We start from the raw sequence: 19410 nt of genomic DNA, 5'->3' as shown, positions 1-19410 counted from the left end.
TACTGATAGAATTTTACTGGATGGCAATACAGGAAATATTGAAAATGTACTCGGAAAGATGATTAACCTCGACGTCTCGTACCTTTGCGGTTCGGCCGGCGGTGGAGTTGGCGCCCCACGGCTTCCGTCAACACACTTGGCGGGCGCCGCTACACTGTCCCTCGGGGCCCGGTCAGGACATGGATCCATCAGATTATTACCTGAACAACACACACAGGTAAACAACGGCGTTATTTCAACAATTCTGAGGTAAAAACCTGGTTATAATAGCATATCACAACGCTAGTACGACGGTTAAAACTTTGAGTAAATAAATCAAGTCCAAAAGTCGTACGGAGCCGCGTGTGCAAAGTACATGAGTCGATTCCACGACAACTAGACAAATTCTCACCTGGAGGATTTCACAAAGGAATCTGCTTACCTTTACTCGCCTTCTGTGACCGCTGTCACAGACATTGGCTGCGAAATTAGCTGCAAAATCCAGAAATTGTACGAGTTTCTCACGTCAAAACTGCACGAAGTTTGGAATCTGTCCCAGCCTCGCTTCCGTCTCGGGTATATGTAGGATGAGGTCATGCCCTAAATTTAGAAACGGACCTGTTTAAAGTTGATATTGGGGGAGGGTAAAATTTTTATTTTCCGTATTTATAAAAAAAATAAAAAAAAACAAGTTAATATACATAATACTTTTATTAAAATATATGTATATATGTACTATGATAGATTATTTTTGAAACTATGGTAAAAATAGATCATTTTTAATTACGAGATTTCCAAATAAACCCCGTTGGGTGCACTGATGGAATCGGCTGAGAAATTGTCTCGCGGGAAAGATTTTTTTACGAATAATTCCGAAAAAGAGGTAAAATTCTTTGTCATTTATCAGAAATAACATACATTAATCAAATAATATGCTATTTTTATATCTAGAAAAAGAAAGTGCGAAAAAAAGCTTAGTAAAATTTAGGCTGGTCAAAGGTCAACTGTCATGGCGGAGGCGTGTCGGTGTCCCACCTGTTGTCCCACCTTTGGACCGGTGTGTGGGACAACAAAGTGCCGCCGGCGCCTGGCAACCGCCTGGCGGTATCAATGGACCGGGTGGGTAACGTGACGCGGGACCATGCAATCGGGAAGGCTGGGCGCTAGTGTGTAGTCGTGCCGACAGCGGAGAGCACAGCACACGCTGACTTACTCTCTCACTTCCTGCGATTGCCTACGCCGGATCTGAGCGCTCAAAATTCTTTTGGATCACCTATAAACTTGCCCAACCTCAAGTCCTGATCGCAGATTGTTTTAGCGTCAGCTGAGCGATCGTTCACAACTTTTGCAGCGGCACAACCACGTAAGTTTCAACTCTGACAGAACTCTCTTTTTTCGTTGTTCATCAGAACACAATCGCATATAAACGTCAAAATTCCTGCACATTGACATTTATTTGTGTTGGCAACTGAAGGGCTCAAAAGTCCCAGTCGATGTACTTTTGTTCTGCTGTACGGTACGATCTTGCCTTGCATACCGTGACTTGAATAACAAACCCGGGGTTGTAGACGTGAAAACAAGCCTGAAAGCAATGACACAAACTGTCAACAAATTAAGCAACTTTTGAAAACCCTCTTTGGTACTCTTGTACTTCTAAAACAGTGCCCCGTGAAGCAATGAAATTCATGGTCCATTTTATTGCAGAACCTTCTGAAAAGTTGTCTTGAAAGTTTTGACACTGATTTGCAAGGCTGACAAAAAGTTTCATTAAGTTCTACAATAGCCTGATTGATGTGAAATTAATTACTTTTTCCACAAGGAACAATTATGTATAGATTGTATACATTTAATTAATGGGATTAAAACATCCATAAAATGTATGGTCTGTGCTTCAAGCATAGGGGTATAGAGCAAATTAGGTATGATAAGAGCATTTGGTATAATAGTGATTATCAATACAATTTTTATTACTTAATCTTATTGTGATGAATTGACTGTAGTGGTTATTTGAAAATCAGATACTACCACTTGTTAACATAAGATCTATCTGTGTTTACTTACAAAGGTAAGTTTTTTTTAATACTAGTACCTAGAGCTGACTAAAACTAAAAAGTTAATACAGACAGTACCAACAAGGTAAGGATACACATGGTACAACTGGACCATTTCTTATAAAATTGGTGTAAGAAACTGAAATCTCCAATTAAAGATATTGTTGCTCAGTAGAGAATACTTTCAAAGAAAAAAAGTATCAGTGTCCATATTTTGCAAACAAAAAATTGAGGAACTGAAAGAGGCACAGTTAAAAGAATCAGCAGCTTAAAAGTAAACAATCATTGCTGGATAGAAAATTAGAAATGCCAAAATACTCCATAGAGCTACCCTTAATCCTAGGATCATGGAGCGATTTTGAAACCTACCAACAAAACTAGCCTGACTTTGCTCTATGGTAGATTATCAACTTTTAATATCCATCATTAGGAATGAATAATTGATACATCTTTAAAAAGGAGGTTGCTCTTATGTAAGCAAGAGAGAATAGCTTACGATGGAATGCTTTTTTTAAAGTGAGCAACATTTTCTTCATGTTGTTATACTTATAGTAGCAGGTTTCATTTTGTGTTTTTGAATGGTCTAATGGTGGTGAGAAAATTTGCCTCCTATCCTAATTCTGTTGGGAAAAGTTTCTTTTGGATAGCTATATAGTATAGGTATGGTATTCGACAAGTGGCTAGAGTACTAATTGTTTTTAGCTAGCTTCAAGAGTATGTTGTTTGATTGTCTGAGACCTGTATATAGGGCAACCAAAGAATGGTAAGCCAGAGATAGAATGTACTAGCTTTTGTACAATCTACATGTTTTTGTATCTAAGTCCCTGTACACTTGTGTTCTTTAATCACTTGTCAACTGCACTTGAAGACTGCTAAGCTAAAATCCTCATAACATGCTGTTAATCAAAGAATGAATTTTTTTGTACATCCTTTGACTATACAATAGGGCATGTAGTTGTGCTTAGTCATTGGATTCTTTTCCAATTGTTTATAGATGAAAAATTTCAGGCTAACTAGAAAGGCCGACATTTGCTTTGGAGCAAATACAGCAATGGCTTCACCACATTTTACGACATGGCAGGGAAAGAATGAGAAACACAAGGGAAAACAATGCTTTACATTGATATAACTATAGTATGAAGTAACATACAACTAAGACTACAACAGTTGGATAGCTATTCCCTACATTATTGGTTAGGATTTTTAATTGCATAATGCAAACTGTTGATTTTCAAGAAAAAAGAAGCGTTCATGCCCCGCATTCCAATGCTGGAGCAGGAAAGCTTAAAATACCTACCAAAACACTTGAATACAGACATACTGTCAGTATGAAATGGCTCTGTGCAGGTATTAATTAAGTTAAGCCTGTTAAATTCCAACAGCCAATCAGCAAGGAGAATAGAGGAAAGCTGCATGCCTATTGGTTGATGCCCTGCATTCCATTGTGATGACTCATGCCCAAATCTGGTAACACTGCACACTAACTCAGTAATACATTTGCTATAACACAGCCAAAAAACTCAAATAAAACCATTCTAAAAGCCTGTATCACAAAAATTTAAAAAACGCCTGGGGGTATTTGCCTACTGTACCTCCATACCAAATTTCAGGTCCTTAGGCCCCCAAATGAAGAAGCTGAATCCATTTAAAGAAATGGCAGGAGAAGAAGAAGAAGGAGGAGAATCATGAGAAAAAGCAATATGGTTTCACCACTTTGTGGTGAACCCATAATGATGATTAGCTATAATTTGGTGCAATTTGACTGTACTCCCCTAAAGCAAACCACCATTACTGATACAATGTATGTGACTGTCAGTAACTGATCAGTTGCTGACAGTGTACTTTCAGTCACTATTCAGTAAAGCAGCTAAACTATCATGACTGTAATGCAACTGACATTACTGATGTTTCCTAAGAATTACATGTATTATGACTGATTTCTTACTGATTTTGACTGATACTGTCTCAGCAGTACTGACAGTTACTGAAATGCTAACTTGGAAGAATGAAAAAAAGAAGAATTTTAGGTAGCTGAATCTAGGACACTGTGTTGTTACTCAGTGACCTGGATGATTCAACTATAGCACACAGTGTTGATAGACGTGTTTAGCAAGGCTGACTTGTAATTACCAATGAGTGATAAGTATGATTATAGCTGCTCTCCTTCTAATAAGGGTGTACTTAAGAATCTGTAGACACAGATCTAGAGTTGATAGTGATACATGTACACTGCCTTCTTAGTGTGTTAAAACTATATAATATTATTATCACTTAGTAATTTAAAGTATTTCACAGGTACATGAAGTACTAGTCTTTGCAACTATATATAGTACTAGTAGCAGAGCTGAAAATACTTGTTTCTGCATATATTACCTACATATACCTGCATATACTGTTCAAGATATACTGTAATAAATAAATAAATAAACAGGTGGTATTTTGAGTAGTACTACTAGTGAAGCTAATTGTATGGACCCCAACATTAACTGTCAGCAACGTAGGGTGGGAAAACCCTCCCCATTCCTGACCAAAATTAACTTAGTCATTAGGAAGCCCCAACAATACAGTACAGGACAAGGGCACACGTAATCCCTTCCCGCAAACACAACCCCAGTTTTGTTCACAGTAATTAGGTTTTAGCAAGAGGCTTACTTTGTTTATAGGCTTTTAAGGCAAAGTACAGGACAAACGGCTGAAGTGGTCTGATTGCACGCTGCGTACTTGTTGTAGCAAGAGAAGATGTAATTACAGGTTTACCGTTGCCATGCCAACGATTGTACACCAAGGCATTTCCCCCCATTCACGCAAAAATTGCGAGGCACAATTTCCACCATTCAGTCACGTCGCGGTATTTGGTTTGCCTGGCTGTTTCAAAGTTCACGGTATGAGATGTTTGACTGGAGCTGTTGACACACGGTGATCTCGGGCTGATCGGACTTCAACAAACGAGAATCTGATTGAATATTGTTGGAGAGTAATGGTGACGGACTGTTGACTGGGGGTGTTTTTCCGATCGCTCAGCAACAAAAGGTTATACAGAAAACCGGAACGCCTCATTGTGAAGGGGATTAAACAATTTAGTGGACATAATGTCAAAGACACGAATGATTTAAGATTATACATTTGTAGGTCACAATGCTTGACTGTCTATAGGGTACTGAAGGGCTTGTAAGTTGTTGGGAAATCAACCCAGGAGGTCCAACATTTACACATGTACAGAAGGTAAATCTTAGTACTAAAAACTGTAAATCAGTCTGTAATTGGTTTACTTAATTGGCAAATTTCTTGGTCGCTTTGCATTTGTACTTTGCTTTGCACTTTGTTATACAAATACTTGACTTGAGTCACAAGTATGGTAATGTGACTAGCAGTACTACACAATGTACCTACACTTTTATTTTTGTGTCTTCAATATGATTTTTACCAACCAATCCACCAGACTAGTACTGATATGTGACTGATCAGTCTTAATTCAGTAAAGCAGCTTAACTGTCAAGAGTGTAATGCAACTGACAAGTATTTCACTTTGAAAAGTTTGATCATATTGTTGAGATTTTAATGTTGGGAATTCTGCTGTTAATGTCATTTTGGCATGTGTATATAGGAATACAGTTCAAAGACTTGAAGCACAACACCAGGTTGTCCTGCAGTGAAAATGTTTGGTCAGGCAGTGGTTGTATTTGCGTGGCAGCGTACTAGACTAAGCCAGGCATGGCTGTATGGGGTCCATGAAGTACCCTTGAGGTACATTAGCACTGGGGGAGGATTGTGGAAGTACAATGGGAGTGGGGTGGTTGCGATCAATGGACCAGAAGATGCAACCATTAGTAAACTAACACTGTAAGGCACAGTTGACTGGGCTATGGCAAGAATTTATTAGTTCAGAGGAAGTCTTAAGGTCCAGACAGAAGACTTGCTGTAAACTAAGAAAACTGTAGTTAATTATTCCAGCTTTGTTGATTCAAGTTTAGGCCAATTTAAGCAAATGTTGGGAAACTATTCAGTTATAGACATACACTTTTTAATTCTTGCTATTTTTATTGGTCGACAGTTTTGTATACAACATGTATCCCTGGGACTAAATCTGCTTAGTTGCTTTGCTGTTATGTAACTGTGACAAAGGCAATATTTTGGATTCAAAGTTAAATTCCCTAATCCCATTGTTTGTTTATTTAAGGAGGTGGCAATGAAATTCTGTTTTGTTTTGTTGTGGAAAGTTTACACACAACCCAACCAAGTTGACCTATATTTATGTCACTCTGCTTCATTTCACCAAATTTTTAAATGCCTATAGCTCTTCAAACTCTCAAATTAGACAACAGCAAACCTGCAGATGTGATAAACCATTCTAACCTAAAGTCTTAAGAAAACACTCCTCCACTTTCTCAGCTTTGCCACAAGTAAGCGACCATTGTTTCCCGCGCTGACCCGTGAAATTAATCCTTGAGAGCGATAGGCTATTGAAGCACCTCTTGCCTTTGTGTCGGGCTGTGTCGTCGGACAAGGCGAGTTTCTCGGCTTAGTTTATGACTCAATTGTTGCGCTCACTCTCACTTTGTCAATTCTGCAAACCGTGGTTGCGTAAGAAGCGATACAATTCCGCACATGTCGGTGTGTCAACGGCAGGTGGACGTTGGCATGGTATACTGGGTAAATCTAATATGGAGGTAACGTAAACCGTGCGGCGGTGGCGGTATCTCGATTCTGGTGGCCAGCACATTGTTTACCTAGCCACCGATCACTCAGGTTTGTGTGATAATATTACACCCCTGGCTTTGTGCCTGAAACAATTATTCAAAACACACGACAATTTCTCTCCCTCGGTTGTGAGAACCATTTTCCTTGAAACTCAGGTCAGCGGTACGTAAGTTTTCCTTCCCTCGCTGTCTGTTGGTATGTTCTCTTCGACAGTGGCAACATGAAGGCTACGCCATCTTAGATACTGGAGACTATTGACAGATCAAACAACTGCTTGTTTTTCTTAGCTATTCACACCGAAGCTCTGCCATGGCGAGCTTGTTTATGTCCAAAATATTGGTATATCCTAAGCGGTAGATCTGTTTCTACCCCCCGTCCCCTGCCCTTGACAACAGAAGGACTCTAGTGTGTACCGAAGGTTCGCTATCCGCTCACGTCGCGTTATCTTAATCACAGGTATGTGCGTGTTAGCATAAAGTCTTTATTAGTTTGTACATTGGACGAGTGTAATTGATTGTGTGGATATTCGCACAGGTAGAGCTGTGTTAGGTGGGGTTAGCACAAGCAATTCAGTGGGAGTGTTGTGATACTAGTTGAGTACCAGACTAGCTGAGAGGTATGTCCATACTAAGTCACCCGTCTGGCTATGCGATGTGTTGGGATATTTCGGTTCTATGCAACATAGAAATGCTGTACAAACTATTATATTTAAGGTCCTGGACAGTACCAAGGTCCAGTACTAGTAGAGGTAACTGTTTCAGTAGTGTAGCAATAGGTAGAAACAAAATTCCTTTTTTTTTCTATGCTTCCTAGATCTTTAACATGCATAGTTTTTTCTTACTCATATCTTAGCAGTTCTCTTATAAGATTTCCCAACCTAATGTCTTTTTGGGTCTTGAAGTCTATGATGATATATCAAAGATCTGACCAAAAAAGGTTTGCTTATTTTGGGCTTTGAACTTTTTGTCTCTTGTTGTTTGACTTCCCTTAATCTCTGTCCAAACATGAGCCTAAAAGGAAGTCATTTGTTTCCGATTGTGTATCGATCAGAATTTGAGTTTAAAAGAGTAGTTTGCTCTTTTACTTGCATGTAAGTTAAAGCATAGTGCAGTAGTCTAGACATTGATTTCAGATTAAAGATTAATTAATTCATGTTGAAAATGCTAAACTTTGCTTGACAATCTTGCGGAATTGCTAGTAAGAAAGCTCTGAAGAAAAAGGAATTGGTTGTGTTGTTTGGATAATGCGTGGGAGAATTTGACTGCACAAATCTGTCAATGTCATTGCCATGCCCATGGCCACTTCAATAATGATCAGTAAACCTTTAGTTGTGAGTTCAAATAAAGTCACTCCTGTCTCCCAGTACGTACACTTTCTGACAGTTAGGACGCCAGGTTTTCTGTAAGCCCGTTGACACAGGTGGGCGTTAATCCAGCTTAGACAGACTCAAACTAGTCAAAGAGAATTAAGAGAGAGACTTAACGTCAAGCTGCTTATAATTAATCCAATTCATGCTGAATGAGTAGTGTTAGTACTTCAACAATGCAGCAATATCAACAATGCAGGTTACCCTAATACTTGTATAATTTGCTTCATTAAGTTTGGATTGTTTGCACTGTTTAGTGATTAATAGTTTAGACATTTACTTAACTTTCTGAGTGTGCACGCCCAGATCTCAAATAGTCAATGCATTAGCTATAGGCAGTTAAAGGCATTCAATCCAATTTCAGGGCAACAAAATGAAAAAAAAAATTTTCTGGATGAGGAAATCTGTCTGATGGTGACATTTACTGCCATTTCTTAGCAGTGCAATTTCTGTAATCATGTCATGCTCAAAGCAATTGATATAGTAAAAAAAAACTATGTAAAGAGTTCAATTATTTTTTGGTGACCAGCAATTAACTACGCTTAAGGGTATTGAAGTACTGATATATGTTTTTGGCATCTCTGTACCAATTTCCAACATTTTTACAGGTACCAACCTAACTAAAAGTTATTAATCTCAGGAATCCAAGAAGCCATGGTCTTTTGAGAAAATTGACTTGAGACACATCAAAAATAGTATTTCTTTCAAGTGCATTGCACCTTAAAAAGATTATTGTGTTGACAGAAACGTTAAACCCTGTATTGACAGAAACTTAAACTTATGCTAACTCTTTGTTCTGTAATAATTGCGGCTTTGAATCTATTATATCAGAGCAGGGTCTAAACCATGAGTGACAAGTACATTCGATAGCTTGATCTTGATCTTCACAAAACACTTTGTTGACAGTAACATAATCCGTGTGCCGATCATTGTAACAATCATGTTGAATGCTTTGCGATCCTGACGCCGATGCCTATTTTTCTACGTAGGTCAACCTTTCACGGCGATCTTATCGGGCCACGAAACACGAGGCGTAGTTGACGTTCCACGCCCCTGACATTGAATAGCAGACGTTGTGTGAGCGTTGGTTGGTTGCTGGGGTGGGGGGCGTTGCTAACATGTCCTACCGACGTTGTTGTGTCACCTGAAGTCAGTCATCAGGACGACAGCATGGCTGCCAGGTGTCTGGTGGCCTTCCAACATGTGGACACGGAGTCCAAGAAAATCCTCAGGAAACATGCCAAGGTAATTACAGATTCGAAACTTTCACTTGTTTGTTTGTTTATTTTTGACACCTGTCAAAAGCACAGCGAATACAGATACAGAAGGATAACTTTCCATGGCTCAAGTCCCAAAGACATAACCACAGTAGGAGGTCTGGTGTCCTCCCTTCATAATTTTGACATTCATAATCCTCTGAGACATTATCTCCTTCTTTCAGAGGGGCAAATTTCTGAGGGACAATTGGCATTGTTTGTGATAATATTTGTAGATCCTTGTATAAGCAATGTAATGTAGCCAATATTTGGCATGAATGCATTGCAGTTGATTACTAGTATTACATTCAAGTTGTTCATTAAATCATCAATTTGTCCATCCCTCCCTCCAGAACCGTCCTTTAGGAGACCTCCACCACAAGTACCAGGACGTGTCCCCTCCCCCGGAGGATGTTCTCACCTGTACAGGTGTGGAGGCACAGCTGCTGCGCAGGTCTCACCTGTCCAAACCCAAGTCTGCCTCACAACTCATCGACGAGCAGCAGAGAGCTGTGCACAATGCCTTAAACAGGGGAACAAAGTAAGTTTTCTCTCAAAACATACGTGACATCTTGATATACATGGTCAGTCCTTGTTAAAGGCATCCAATGCAATTTCAGGGTGACAAAACAAAAAAATATAAAGAGATCAGTCCGATATTGAAAGTTACTGCCATTCCAAGATTTTATGACATCATTTCATGCTTTGAAATAGCCCCAAGACAAGCCATGTGAGGAGTCCTTTTTTTGTTCCACCAAGAAGTAGAACCAGCCTACGATACAAATCAAGCAACTGTTTTCCATCAGCAACATTGAATTTTTGCCTCATTGATGGGATGGGATAGGGTTGATTCAACTTACCAGAAAATGACCTGAAATTGACTTTAAAAATTCAGTTTTACTGCCCTGAAATTGCCTAGTGTGCCTTTTAAATGTTTCATTATAGACATTTCAACATATTCATGAAATGTTATTTAGAGGTTTTCAAACTTTTTGTCTTGTGTTGTTTAGATCTGCAGGAGCAGGGAGAAGAGAAGGCCCAGCTATAGCTAGTGGTCGGTCCAGTAGCAGCAGTAACCAGAGCACAACACCAGGTAATACATACACAGTCTCTGTCCTTGGTGCTAGAACAACCTTCCAATTTGTTAATATTCTTGTCCTTGTCTACACTATGTCACAAATGGCCCTGTTCTAAGGGCCAGAAGGCCTTTCATGCTGAAATTGCTGATTTGAAACTGACACAGTTATTTTTACTATGTTCAATTGTGCCAGCTTTATTTTACAGTGAGTTGTAGTGTAACATTTTTGTCTTTTACCACAGCCATGAAGAGACCTAGAAGTGTGATGGAGACAGGGAAACAGAGTTCTCTGTCTCTTAGGAGCCAAAAATCAGTGTGGAAAGGTAGGTTTGTTCTTCCATTTGTTCTCTGCTGCTGACACATACTGATACTAAAATTACATACCGGTCCTGTCCTTGGTGCTGAATATGTCATTGAGTCATGGAAAGATGTGTTTTGGCTACAATGCAAACTAGCAGAAAGATTATCATTGCTTCAAAGTTTGGATTGTATTCTGAATAGAATAGCCACTTGTTCTGATTAAGATAGTCAATTGTTTCACATATATACTATGTTGTATACATTATATGCTGCAATTAGCCTTCAGGCATGAATTTTCAAACAAATGAATAAATGAAAAAGACTCCAATTTCCTTATAAAATCAACACAAATAAAGAGTGTTTTGTACCCTGGTTTGTCGTTTCCCAGTTAAGTCCAGTGTGCCAAAGGACCTGCCTGACGACAGGGCCTACATGAGAGTGAGGATGGACCCTGTGGACAAGGCCTGGGTCCGCAGTAGGTCATTAGGAGACCTCAGCGACCAATCAAAAGGTGAGATAATTTAAGTACCTACTTACTAGTAAAAACTTGTCAGAAACTGGTAAGACAACAAAGCATGATGTACATGTAGCTGTCAGCAAAGGAAAGAAATGTACTTGGGATTTGGGATGAAACATACAATGTAGGCAATGAGACAGACATGCAACCAGGTACTTAAAGTCTCTGTTTCAAATAATGGAACAATAATCATCTGTCAGGAAATAAACTTTTCAGGGCTCACTACGATCCCTCCTATTGTCTTTCCCATTGACCTAAGCATTGTCCTGCCTACAATGGCCTCCTGTCTGCTATATACATGTATGACCATTTTCTTAAGTGCTTTACACTGTATGTGGTCAGTTGAGAAAAGTTTGACTTAATCCTTACGTCAATGGGAAAAAAATCAGAACCAAGAAAAAGTGGCCCTTATGGCCAGATGTCTGGCTTATAGAGGTGGTGGCTTGGGCAAGTTGACCGTACATTTTCTAGAGCTTACCTGTTAGTATTCTTTTACAGAGATGAACAGATCTGAGCTTCAGCCATCGCGAGCGACCACTGGGTACGTGAAGTTCCAACAGATGAGGAACAAGGCGAAGAACGGGGTTGGTTATGACACCTCGGCAATCTACCTGTCCTTCGCTGGAGGGGAGGAGGAGAAGGACGTGGGTGTAGTGGATGCCTTCACTGGTATGTAGTACTACTGCAGGGGCAGTTTAGTTAGGATGTTTTATGTCATACCTGGGTCATGATAATGTTTAATATTGGTATTCTGGCCCATGTGATAACCACCCATATCAAACAGGGTTCTAACGGTTATTACATGGGGTTTCAAATGTCCCATTGAATATTTCAAACGCATTTTGTGTGCTCCAAGTGCGCTGATTTTGAAAATTTGGATGTTATTTTTTGTAAGAAAACAATTTTCTGTAACAAAATCCATCAGGTGATCTATTCATTTGGGCTAGCATGTCGGGTGATAAAAAATACACAATAGCACATGTATGATTTCTTCATATAACATCAGAAGAGTTATGAAATGCAACAGGAAATTTGATTTCATTTGGCTCATAATTTTTGTCCACCTTCTATTGTATTCCAGACAAAGAACCTGGTGAGTACTACAGTATCGAAGGTCATGCGGGGTCAAAGATCGCTGACCAGCTTCGCCAGGGGAACAAGATTCGTATCGGAATCAACGGAGAGGTCATGTCACACGGTCTCCGAGTACGCACACGCAGCAAGGAGGACTCCCCGTAAGTCGGCAACTTTCTATTGAACATTTCATGTTATACAAATTGTCGTCGTAGTTAGTCATCCTCAGGATGCCTTTCTCTAGTAGCTGTACTGTGTGTGTGTGTGTGTGTGTGTGTGTGTGCGCGCGCATGTGCGCAATGCAGCTTTGCCACGATTTGTGTATATAGGGGTGATGATGTAAATCCCCATGTGGCTAATACAAGAAGGGCCTCCATCTGGGTGATTTTAATATAGTGTATCACCAATTTCCACATAGATGTATTTGGACCATCGCATGCCGGGGCATGCCTCTTCTCTTTTTTGATCTCCCTAAACACAGGACGTCATTTAATATCCTATCTGAGGCATATCTCTAACAAAAGCTCATTTCTGAGTGGAGACTACTCAGAAAATCTATCCAGTTGTTTGATTTATCTAATATTTTACTTAATGTTCTACCTGGATGTCTGATCTTCATCGACAGTTGTTTTAAGAACCATATTTCTTCTGTTCTTTTCCTCAGGAGAAGTGAGCAGGATCATCTGGACCTGTACCGTGATGACTGGGACAGCAGTAGTAACTCCACAGACATGGAGAGAGTTCCGCTGTGCTGGGAGGACCAGGTCAGCAGGCCGGGGTCACGGCTCCTGGCACCACGCTCAGAGAAGAGGGAAGTACCCAGACCTGTAAGTATCTGTATCTGTATAGCCAGTATAACCGCCCTTAGGCATAACACACCAGCATTGCAGGCACTTGGCACTACGGCAGCTAGCTATATTTTCACTGGATGACCTGTTACACCCAATCTTTGCATGTCTAACTTAAGGAGTTGTACTTGGTGTCAGCGAGCTCTACTCTACATTTCTTCTAGGAGTAGATGACTGGTAGAGCAACATTAGGAAAGTTTGATGTTGATTGGCGACAAATCGTTAATAACTGCCTGTTTATTTGTTTGTTGTATTTCCCAGCCAATGTCAGGCTGCCAACCCGTGATGTTTGACAAACTGATCCGGCACGACATGTTCCCGCCCAACTTTGTCCACGTGGGAGCCGCCAGCCCTCCGAGCAGCACAGGAAAACCGTCCGGGCAGTTCCGCGTCAAGCAGAGAACCAAGTTAAAGCCGACCTTCAACGGCGCGACTCCGTCCAGCAGCCAGATCACTGTCATCAGTATCGACAACTGGAACGAGGAACTCATGAGCGAGGAGAGACAGCAGAAGGAGTACGACGAGGTTCTATGGGACAAGGTGATTCATGGGAAGGCTCGGAACGAACTCCTGGGCGGGGCTAAGACTCCGTCCGTCGGTCAGACAATCTTGCCGGAGAAGCGTGCGAGGTCGCCGAGACAGCGCGAGGAAGCGAGAAGTGCGGGGCAGAGAAGTAGTAGGTTAAGTTTTACAGACGGGTATGATAATGTTGGTAAGAAGCTGGGGGTGGTGAGACAGCAGGCCATCCCGTCGGGTAAGTACAGCAGTGGTAGTAGTGTGGACTTTAATTATGTGGGAAACGGGATGAACCCCATCCCAGGGACACTTAGCGCAGCCACCCCGGCTAACAGCCCCAGGGTTGGGTTTGTGGGCACAGTTAAGCCAATGCCGTCCAAGCCATTGTACAGGAATGGTGTTGCCAGTATAAGTGTGCACGGTATCCAGGGAGACCTGAACTATATCCAGATTGCGCAGCCGCTGACAGCACCGGTCGGGCCGCTGGGCTTGCAACATGTTGACTCGGGCAGCTACAGCACGCTGTACAGGTACAGCGCCACGGTAAGAGAAGCCATGGGAGCGGTCGGCAATCCCGTCCGCCCTTTCTCAACGTCCACCAATGTTTTCCACAGCCAGGAGCCAGGTGCGGAGTATGAGGTATTCGAGCAGGAACAATTCGTGCCAAGTCGAGGATCCACAGCAAAGAGTAAGTCGTCCCAGGGGCAGCAGCATGTTAGGTTTGTGGAGGACTTGCCTTCGCGCACAGGCACGCCTGACCAAAGGCCACCGTCACGACATACGCCATCCCCTCCTGCTCCGTCCAACTCGCCAGACCGTGTTGGCTCGGTGACTCCCTCGATCCTGCTGTCGTCTGCTCTCGCTGACGAGGGTGATGCGCAGAAGGCAGAGGACAGGGTTCAAACCCCGGAGGCTGGGATGGACAGCTCCAGAAGACCAACCCTAACGTTAGACTCCATCGTTATACCAACTGCAGGAGAAACAGAGTCCGATACGTACTCCAACTGTGACCACACCACCGTTGACACCTCCGTCCCATCCCACACAACCCTTCGCGAAACATTAGACGTCGAAGATGAAGACGATGATAGTGACGAGGAGAGGTCCGAGTCTCCGACCTTGAGGTACACGACCTTCAAAGGTGAGAGACCAGGGTCGGCTACTGAGGAACAGTTGAACAAAGTGGCCTCCATGATCGCTAAAACGGTTGTCGGACAGGCGGCGTCAGGGGATGAAGGGAATGAATCTGATGATGATGATGAACAGTTGATGCAAGATGACGAAAGAAGCTCGGTGAAGAGTTCGGTGTTTTCCGAGTCTCTGGACGGAGAAAGCAGGAAGACGAGGAGCATCAGCAGGATTGACAGCGGCTCCCAGTATTCTTCTGATGACCTGCAGGTCTCGCAGGAGACTCAGGAGCTTCTGGACTCAGTGTCCAAAATGCCTGCCACGGATGCACCACAGGTCGCAGACTTGTTGTCGTACGAACCAGACAAGCCCGGGCAGAAGGAGCTGGCAGAACTGAGGGGTCAGATTAAGGAGGACTTGAAACGGACGCAGCAGGAAACACAGAAGGACATACAGGACATCTACATGAAACAGTACGCGTGAGGAAAATCCACCCACAAACGTCATTTGAAAATCTCAATTTGCTTCAAGATTTGAAGGGTATGCAAGAAACCTCATCAGCTAAGGGCCTCAGATGGAGCAAACAGCCCCAGGGTTGGAATTTCGCTGGTCATATCACCGACAAAAATTTTACCTAATATGTCGTCTTTACAGGACAAAAGTGGTTAAAGAATGTGTAAGAAAAATAGAGAGTCTACCAGTAAAATTTGCCCCTCAAAATTCTGGAAATAGAATTTCAGAGAATCAAGATCGATTTCAAAATTTCCCCGGACGCACCTAAGGTTGTCATAACACAACACAATTGAGATGACAGAAAAATTCAGGCTGGTAGAACACAATGTCTTCCTTTTATAACCATGACAAAGAGTCGTCTCCAAATATTGGAGACAAAGAAGGGCATACCATGACACTTGGAGTTAGACAACATCGAGACAAAACTAGTACTGTAAGAAGTTACGTGCCAAAAACAAACAAACAGACGTTACACCTCTTCCTGTACTCTGGTTTAGGCTGCAATGGCTCAACTTTGCCAGGTTTGAGATGTAGGTTCGGTAGATGTAAGGAGCTTCTCTATTTTGTAATAAGGCTTATTTTGCTATTGTTGCATAATGATCCATTTTGGCGTAGTAAACTTTTGCATAATGGATATACTGTTTGTAGTTTGTAATTTTTTATTGCTTGTTTCTTATGGAGTACTTATTGTGTTATTGCAAAGAGGCCACCTTTGTTGGATGTAAATATTATCCTGACCTGTGGTATAATATTTAGATTGTAAATACTTACGAGCAAATTTCTAATGGATAACAGTAGGATTTCATTTATGTGATAGAATGTGAGTAGTTTTGTATGAAGTTGCTGCTATTATAAATTTGATATCACAATAACAGTGTGATTCCTTTTAAAATACAATCATAAAATGGTTGTTTTTACGAGGTTAATATTTATACATATCATGCCCCTAATAAGTAATTTTTGTGTGAAAGCGATTATGGAAAATAATAAGATATTATAATCATTGTAAAAATACAGACTGTACAGTGGTTCATGGTAGCCAAGGCTACAGCTTTACTAATACTGTTTTTATTTTTTGTGAAAAGCCTTTTCATTGTTTTGTTTATTTCTGTGATGGAAATAATACCATTTTATAAAAACATGTTGTCAACTTTGTTTGCCTTTGAAGATTCTAAGGATCACATACAGAGACCACATTTTAAATGATGAAACAGAACGAAAGAACGAAACAGATTTAGCAAAGCATATGATAGGTCCGTATGAAGACCTAACACAGTAAAGATACAGAAACTGAAGTGCTGTCATGAAAGTTCATCTGGTCAATGAAGTAATTTGAATAATTTTCGGGAGTGGTTGAAAGACAATGTTTGCTCGCATGCCATGCTGCTTGAATAAGGGGAGGAGGTAATTGATTCAAGAATTAAAATCTTTAAAGTCACCAACGACGAAAGCTGTAACCACCATTTTCCCTCAAGGCGAATGTGTTCCGAAAAGGGGTGATTATCGTGACTCGACATGGGTGTCTAGAGTATTGTACGGTATTGTTTTCATCGGTCACTATAGCTTCTATAGCTGTTTTTTTTAAACCTGGAAGGTCAAATTGTGAAAATTACAACGTAGGAATTAGAACATGAGTTCCCAAGAGCTGGAATTAAACTCCGTTTTCTAAGAGACACAAGTGTCTAGATCTTCTCTATAGGGACCTTATTACGATTATTAGATGCAGGAAACTGCGTGAGTCGTGACTCGTGGTATGGCTGTGTCATTCAGACAGAACATCGCCATTTAGTTCTTAGTCCCCAAAGGAAATTAAACTGCAGTTTGGACTCAAAACTAGTCGTTGACCTTTCCTGAAGAAAGATCGGAAGCAAAGTTATACTCACTACTATAATATATTCACTACTACAATTTAAATCTATATTTTAATCACTTCTCCGTTATGTATGGGTGTGAACTGGTCCCTATTCCACTGAACGGAAAATAATAAGATACATATTCTAGTTCCGTTAAGCACCTGTTACACATTCAGAACCTTCCCTCGAAGCTCAGTCTGACCAGATTAAGTCCACGCCCATCCTTCGATAAGAAGTGAATTTGAGTTAAATTTGAGTAAGATTTGCCCCACCCAAACACACCTCGGACACTCTATGGATCCTGTTTTTCCCTCCCTTTCACTTTGAAGAAAAATCCCAATAAACCTTAACTTTGTAGAAAATCCCAATAAACAAATAAACCCATATAGAATGGATGAGTAATTGAAGATGTGGATTTGTATTGTAAATATAGTAAAATGTAGGGATTAGAAATTGGGTCTTGAAAAGCTTGTTAACAGCCTACTGACATCATTACTTAGCGTAGGTGTACCACGTCTGAAGCCTCTGCTGTTGACTCGGACAGGCTACACGTGTACTGTAAACTGTGTACCCGTGCATGTACGATTAATAAGATTAGAGTGGACAGTAAAGTGTGACCTAAATCATCTTTCTCTTAACGCCTCTTATCCTTTAAGCAAACCCATTTTTGGTTGTTTTCAATTCACTATCAAAAATCAGATTAAAATGTCTTTTCTAGGCCAATTGGCAATTCTTGTTTGATCTCTATAAATCATGCACGATGACTTTTATATGCGTAGGATTTTAAACCAACGTGGCTTGCAATACAAAACACACAACAATATCTGTTATAGTACATAGTTCGTACGTTTTCTGGTTTTGGCCTCCTACGACATTAGCATCGTTCTCCATTTTTTTCCAAATTACGGCATATAGTTGCTTGTCTTGCAACTGCTTTGTACGATTTATAGTATAGCCAAAAACCTTTTGGAAACAGACAAAAATTCATGCGCGCGTGGGTAGGTAGTATCGTAGACTATTACCCCCCCCCCCGATTGTCTGCGGCAATGTTTTTCAAGAATGCATATCAAAGGTACACAATGTAGTTTTTAGGACTTGAAAACCAGGTTTTTCAAAGTATTTCAGTCTGTTCTCTACATGCTGAGTAGTTGAAACAACACTATCCCAATGTATATCGACATTCATGGAGCAAAAATGCCGAAAATGTGACGGAAAACGGTTACTAGTATACAGTATCTTGGGCTCATTTTTTCTTGGGCTCTTTCTGGGGCGCGTTTCTGCGCTGTTTTTAATTCCCAAAGTATGAAATACTTATTCAAATGTGCTAATGTATCAATGTATGTGTCAATACCATACAGATTACCTTTAGCCTCGGTTACTGAGAATACTTCAGGTTTGGTCTTCCCGAAATTGCGACTATCCCATGTGTCTGAACTAGCCTGGGTGCCATCCGAATTTGTAACGGCTCCCCCGAAAAGATTTTTTCGGGGGAGCCGTTACAAATTCGGATGGCACCCAGGCTATGTCTGAACCGGTTGGACTGTTACACGTCAAAATATCCACATTTCCATAATTTAGACCTTACCACTTGTCAAGTAGCTATTTTAGGCATTGAAATTAGACACCAAATAGCCCAATTCTCGCTGAGTTGACTCGTCGGTCAAATCTATAAATATAAGCGTGAAAATTTGTGTTTATATTGGTTCAGTAAACAAACACTCGTGCCCTAGCCACACTGACTCAACAGGTGGGCACCCTGTCAGAAACACCCCCCTCCCCCACAAGATAGTGGGAGAGTCCTTCATTGTCGTCAAGAGCATCCGGCTACTACTGAACATAATCATGTAAAAACGCGTGGGGGGCATATGATATAATACCCAATCCTCCTGAGAAACGTCCTAGTGTGGTGAGGATACTCCGAGACGAAGGCTGAGCGGTGCAGATGTGAGAGCAGACCGGGCGCCTGACTGCCGGGCAGCCGGGTCGGTCGGCCTCCGAGGACTGGCTGAGAACCGTGCGGCATCATGACTTCAGCAGACGTGGCACTCATCTCAGACGGCGATCTACAGGTGACAGTGTTCAACATTTGTAACTCGTTAAGACATATTTAGAGGATAAGAAATTGTAGCGATTATAGCCGAATATGTTGAATGATTTGCCAGAGCAGTCAGTAGTTTAAGCCCCTTCCACACAAAGCCGAATATGGCCCCCCGAACACTACCAGGCCCCACAA

The 19410-nt window shown here is 41.2% G+C and overlaps 1 protein-coding gene across 1 annotated transcript; it reads left to right on the top strand.

Annotated features, from left to right (window-relative positions):
• Window positions 1–989: 989 nt before the first annotated feature.
• LOC109486399 lies at window positions 990–16536 on the top strand. Its single transcript, XM_019790228.1, has 10 exons — window positions 990–1342; window positions 9084–9339; window positions 9704–9891; window positions 10361–10443; window positions 10671–10751; window positions 11117–11239; window positions 11744–11914; window positions 12327–12480; window positions 12984–13146; window positions 13429–16536. Exons 2-10 carry the CDS (start codon window positions 9265–9267, stop codon window positions 15292–15294), a joined length of 2904 nt encoding a protein of 967 aa, XP_019645787.1. The 5' UTR covers window positions 990–1342; window positions 9084–9264; the 3' UTR covers window positions 15295–16536.
• The last annotated feature ends 2874 nt before the right edge of the window (window positions 16537–19410 follow it).

Source organism: Branchiostoma belcheri, unplaced genomic scaffold (genome assembly GCF_001625305.1).
Source record: "Branchiostoma belcheri isolate BF01 breed outbred unplaced genomic scaffold, Haploidv18h27 scaffold8, whole genome shotgun sequence".
NCBI classification, from domain to species: Eukaryota; Metazoa; Chordata; class Leptocardii; order Amphioxiformes; family Branchiostomatidae; genus Branchiostoma; species Branchiostoma belcheri.
The sequence above is the reverse complement of the archived record's forward strand: the minus strand, read 5'-3'. Positions and strand labels throughout refer to the sequence as shown.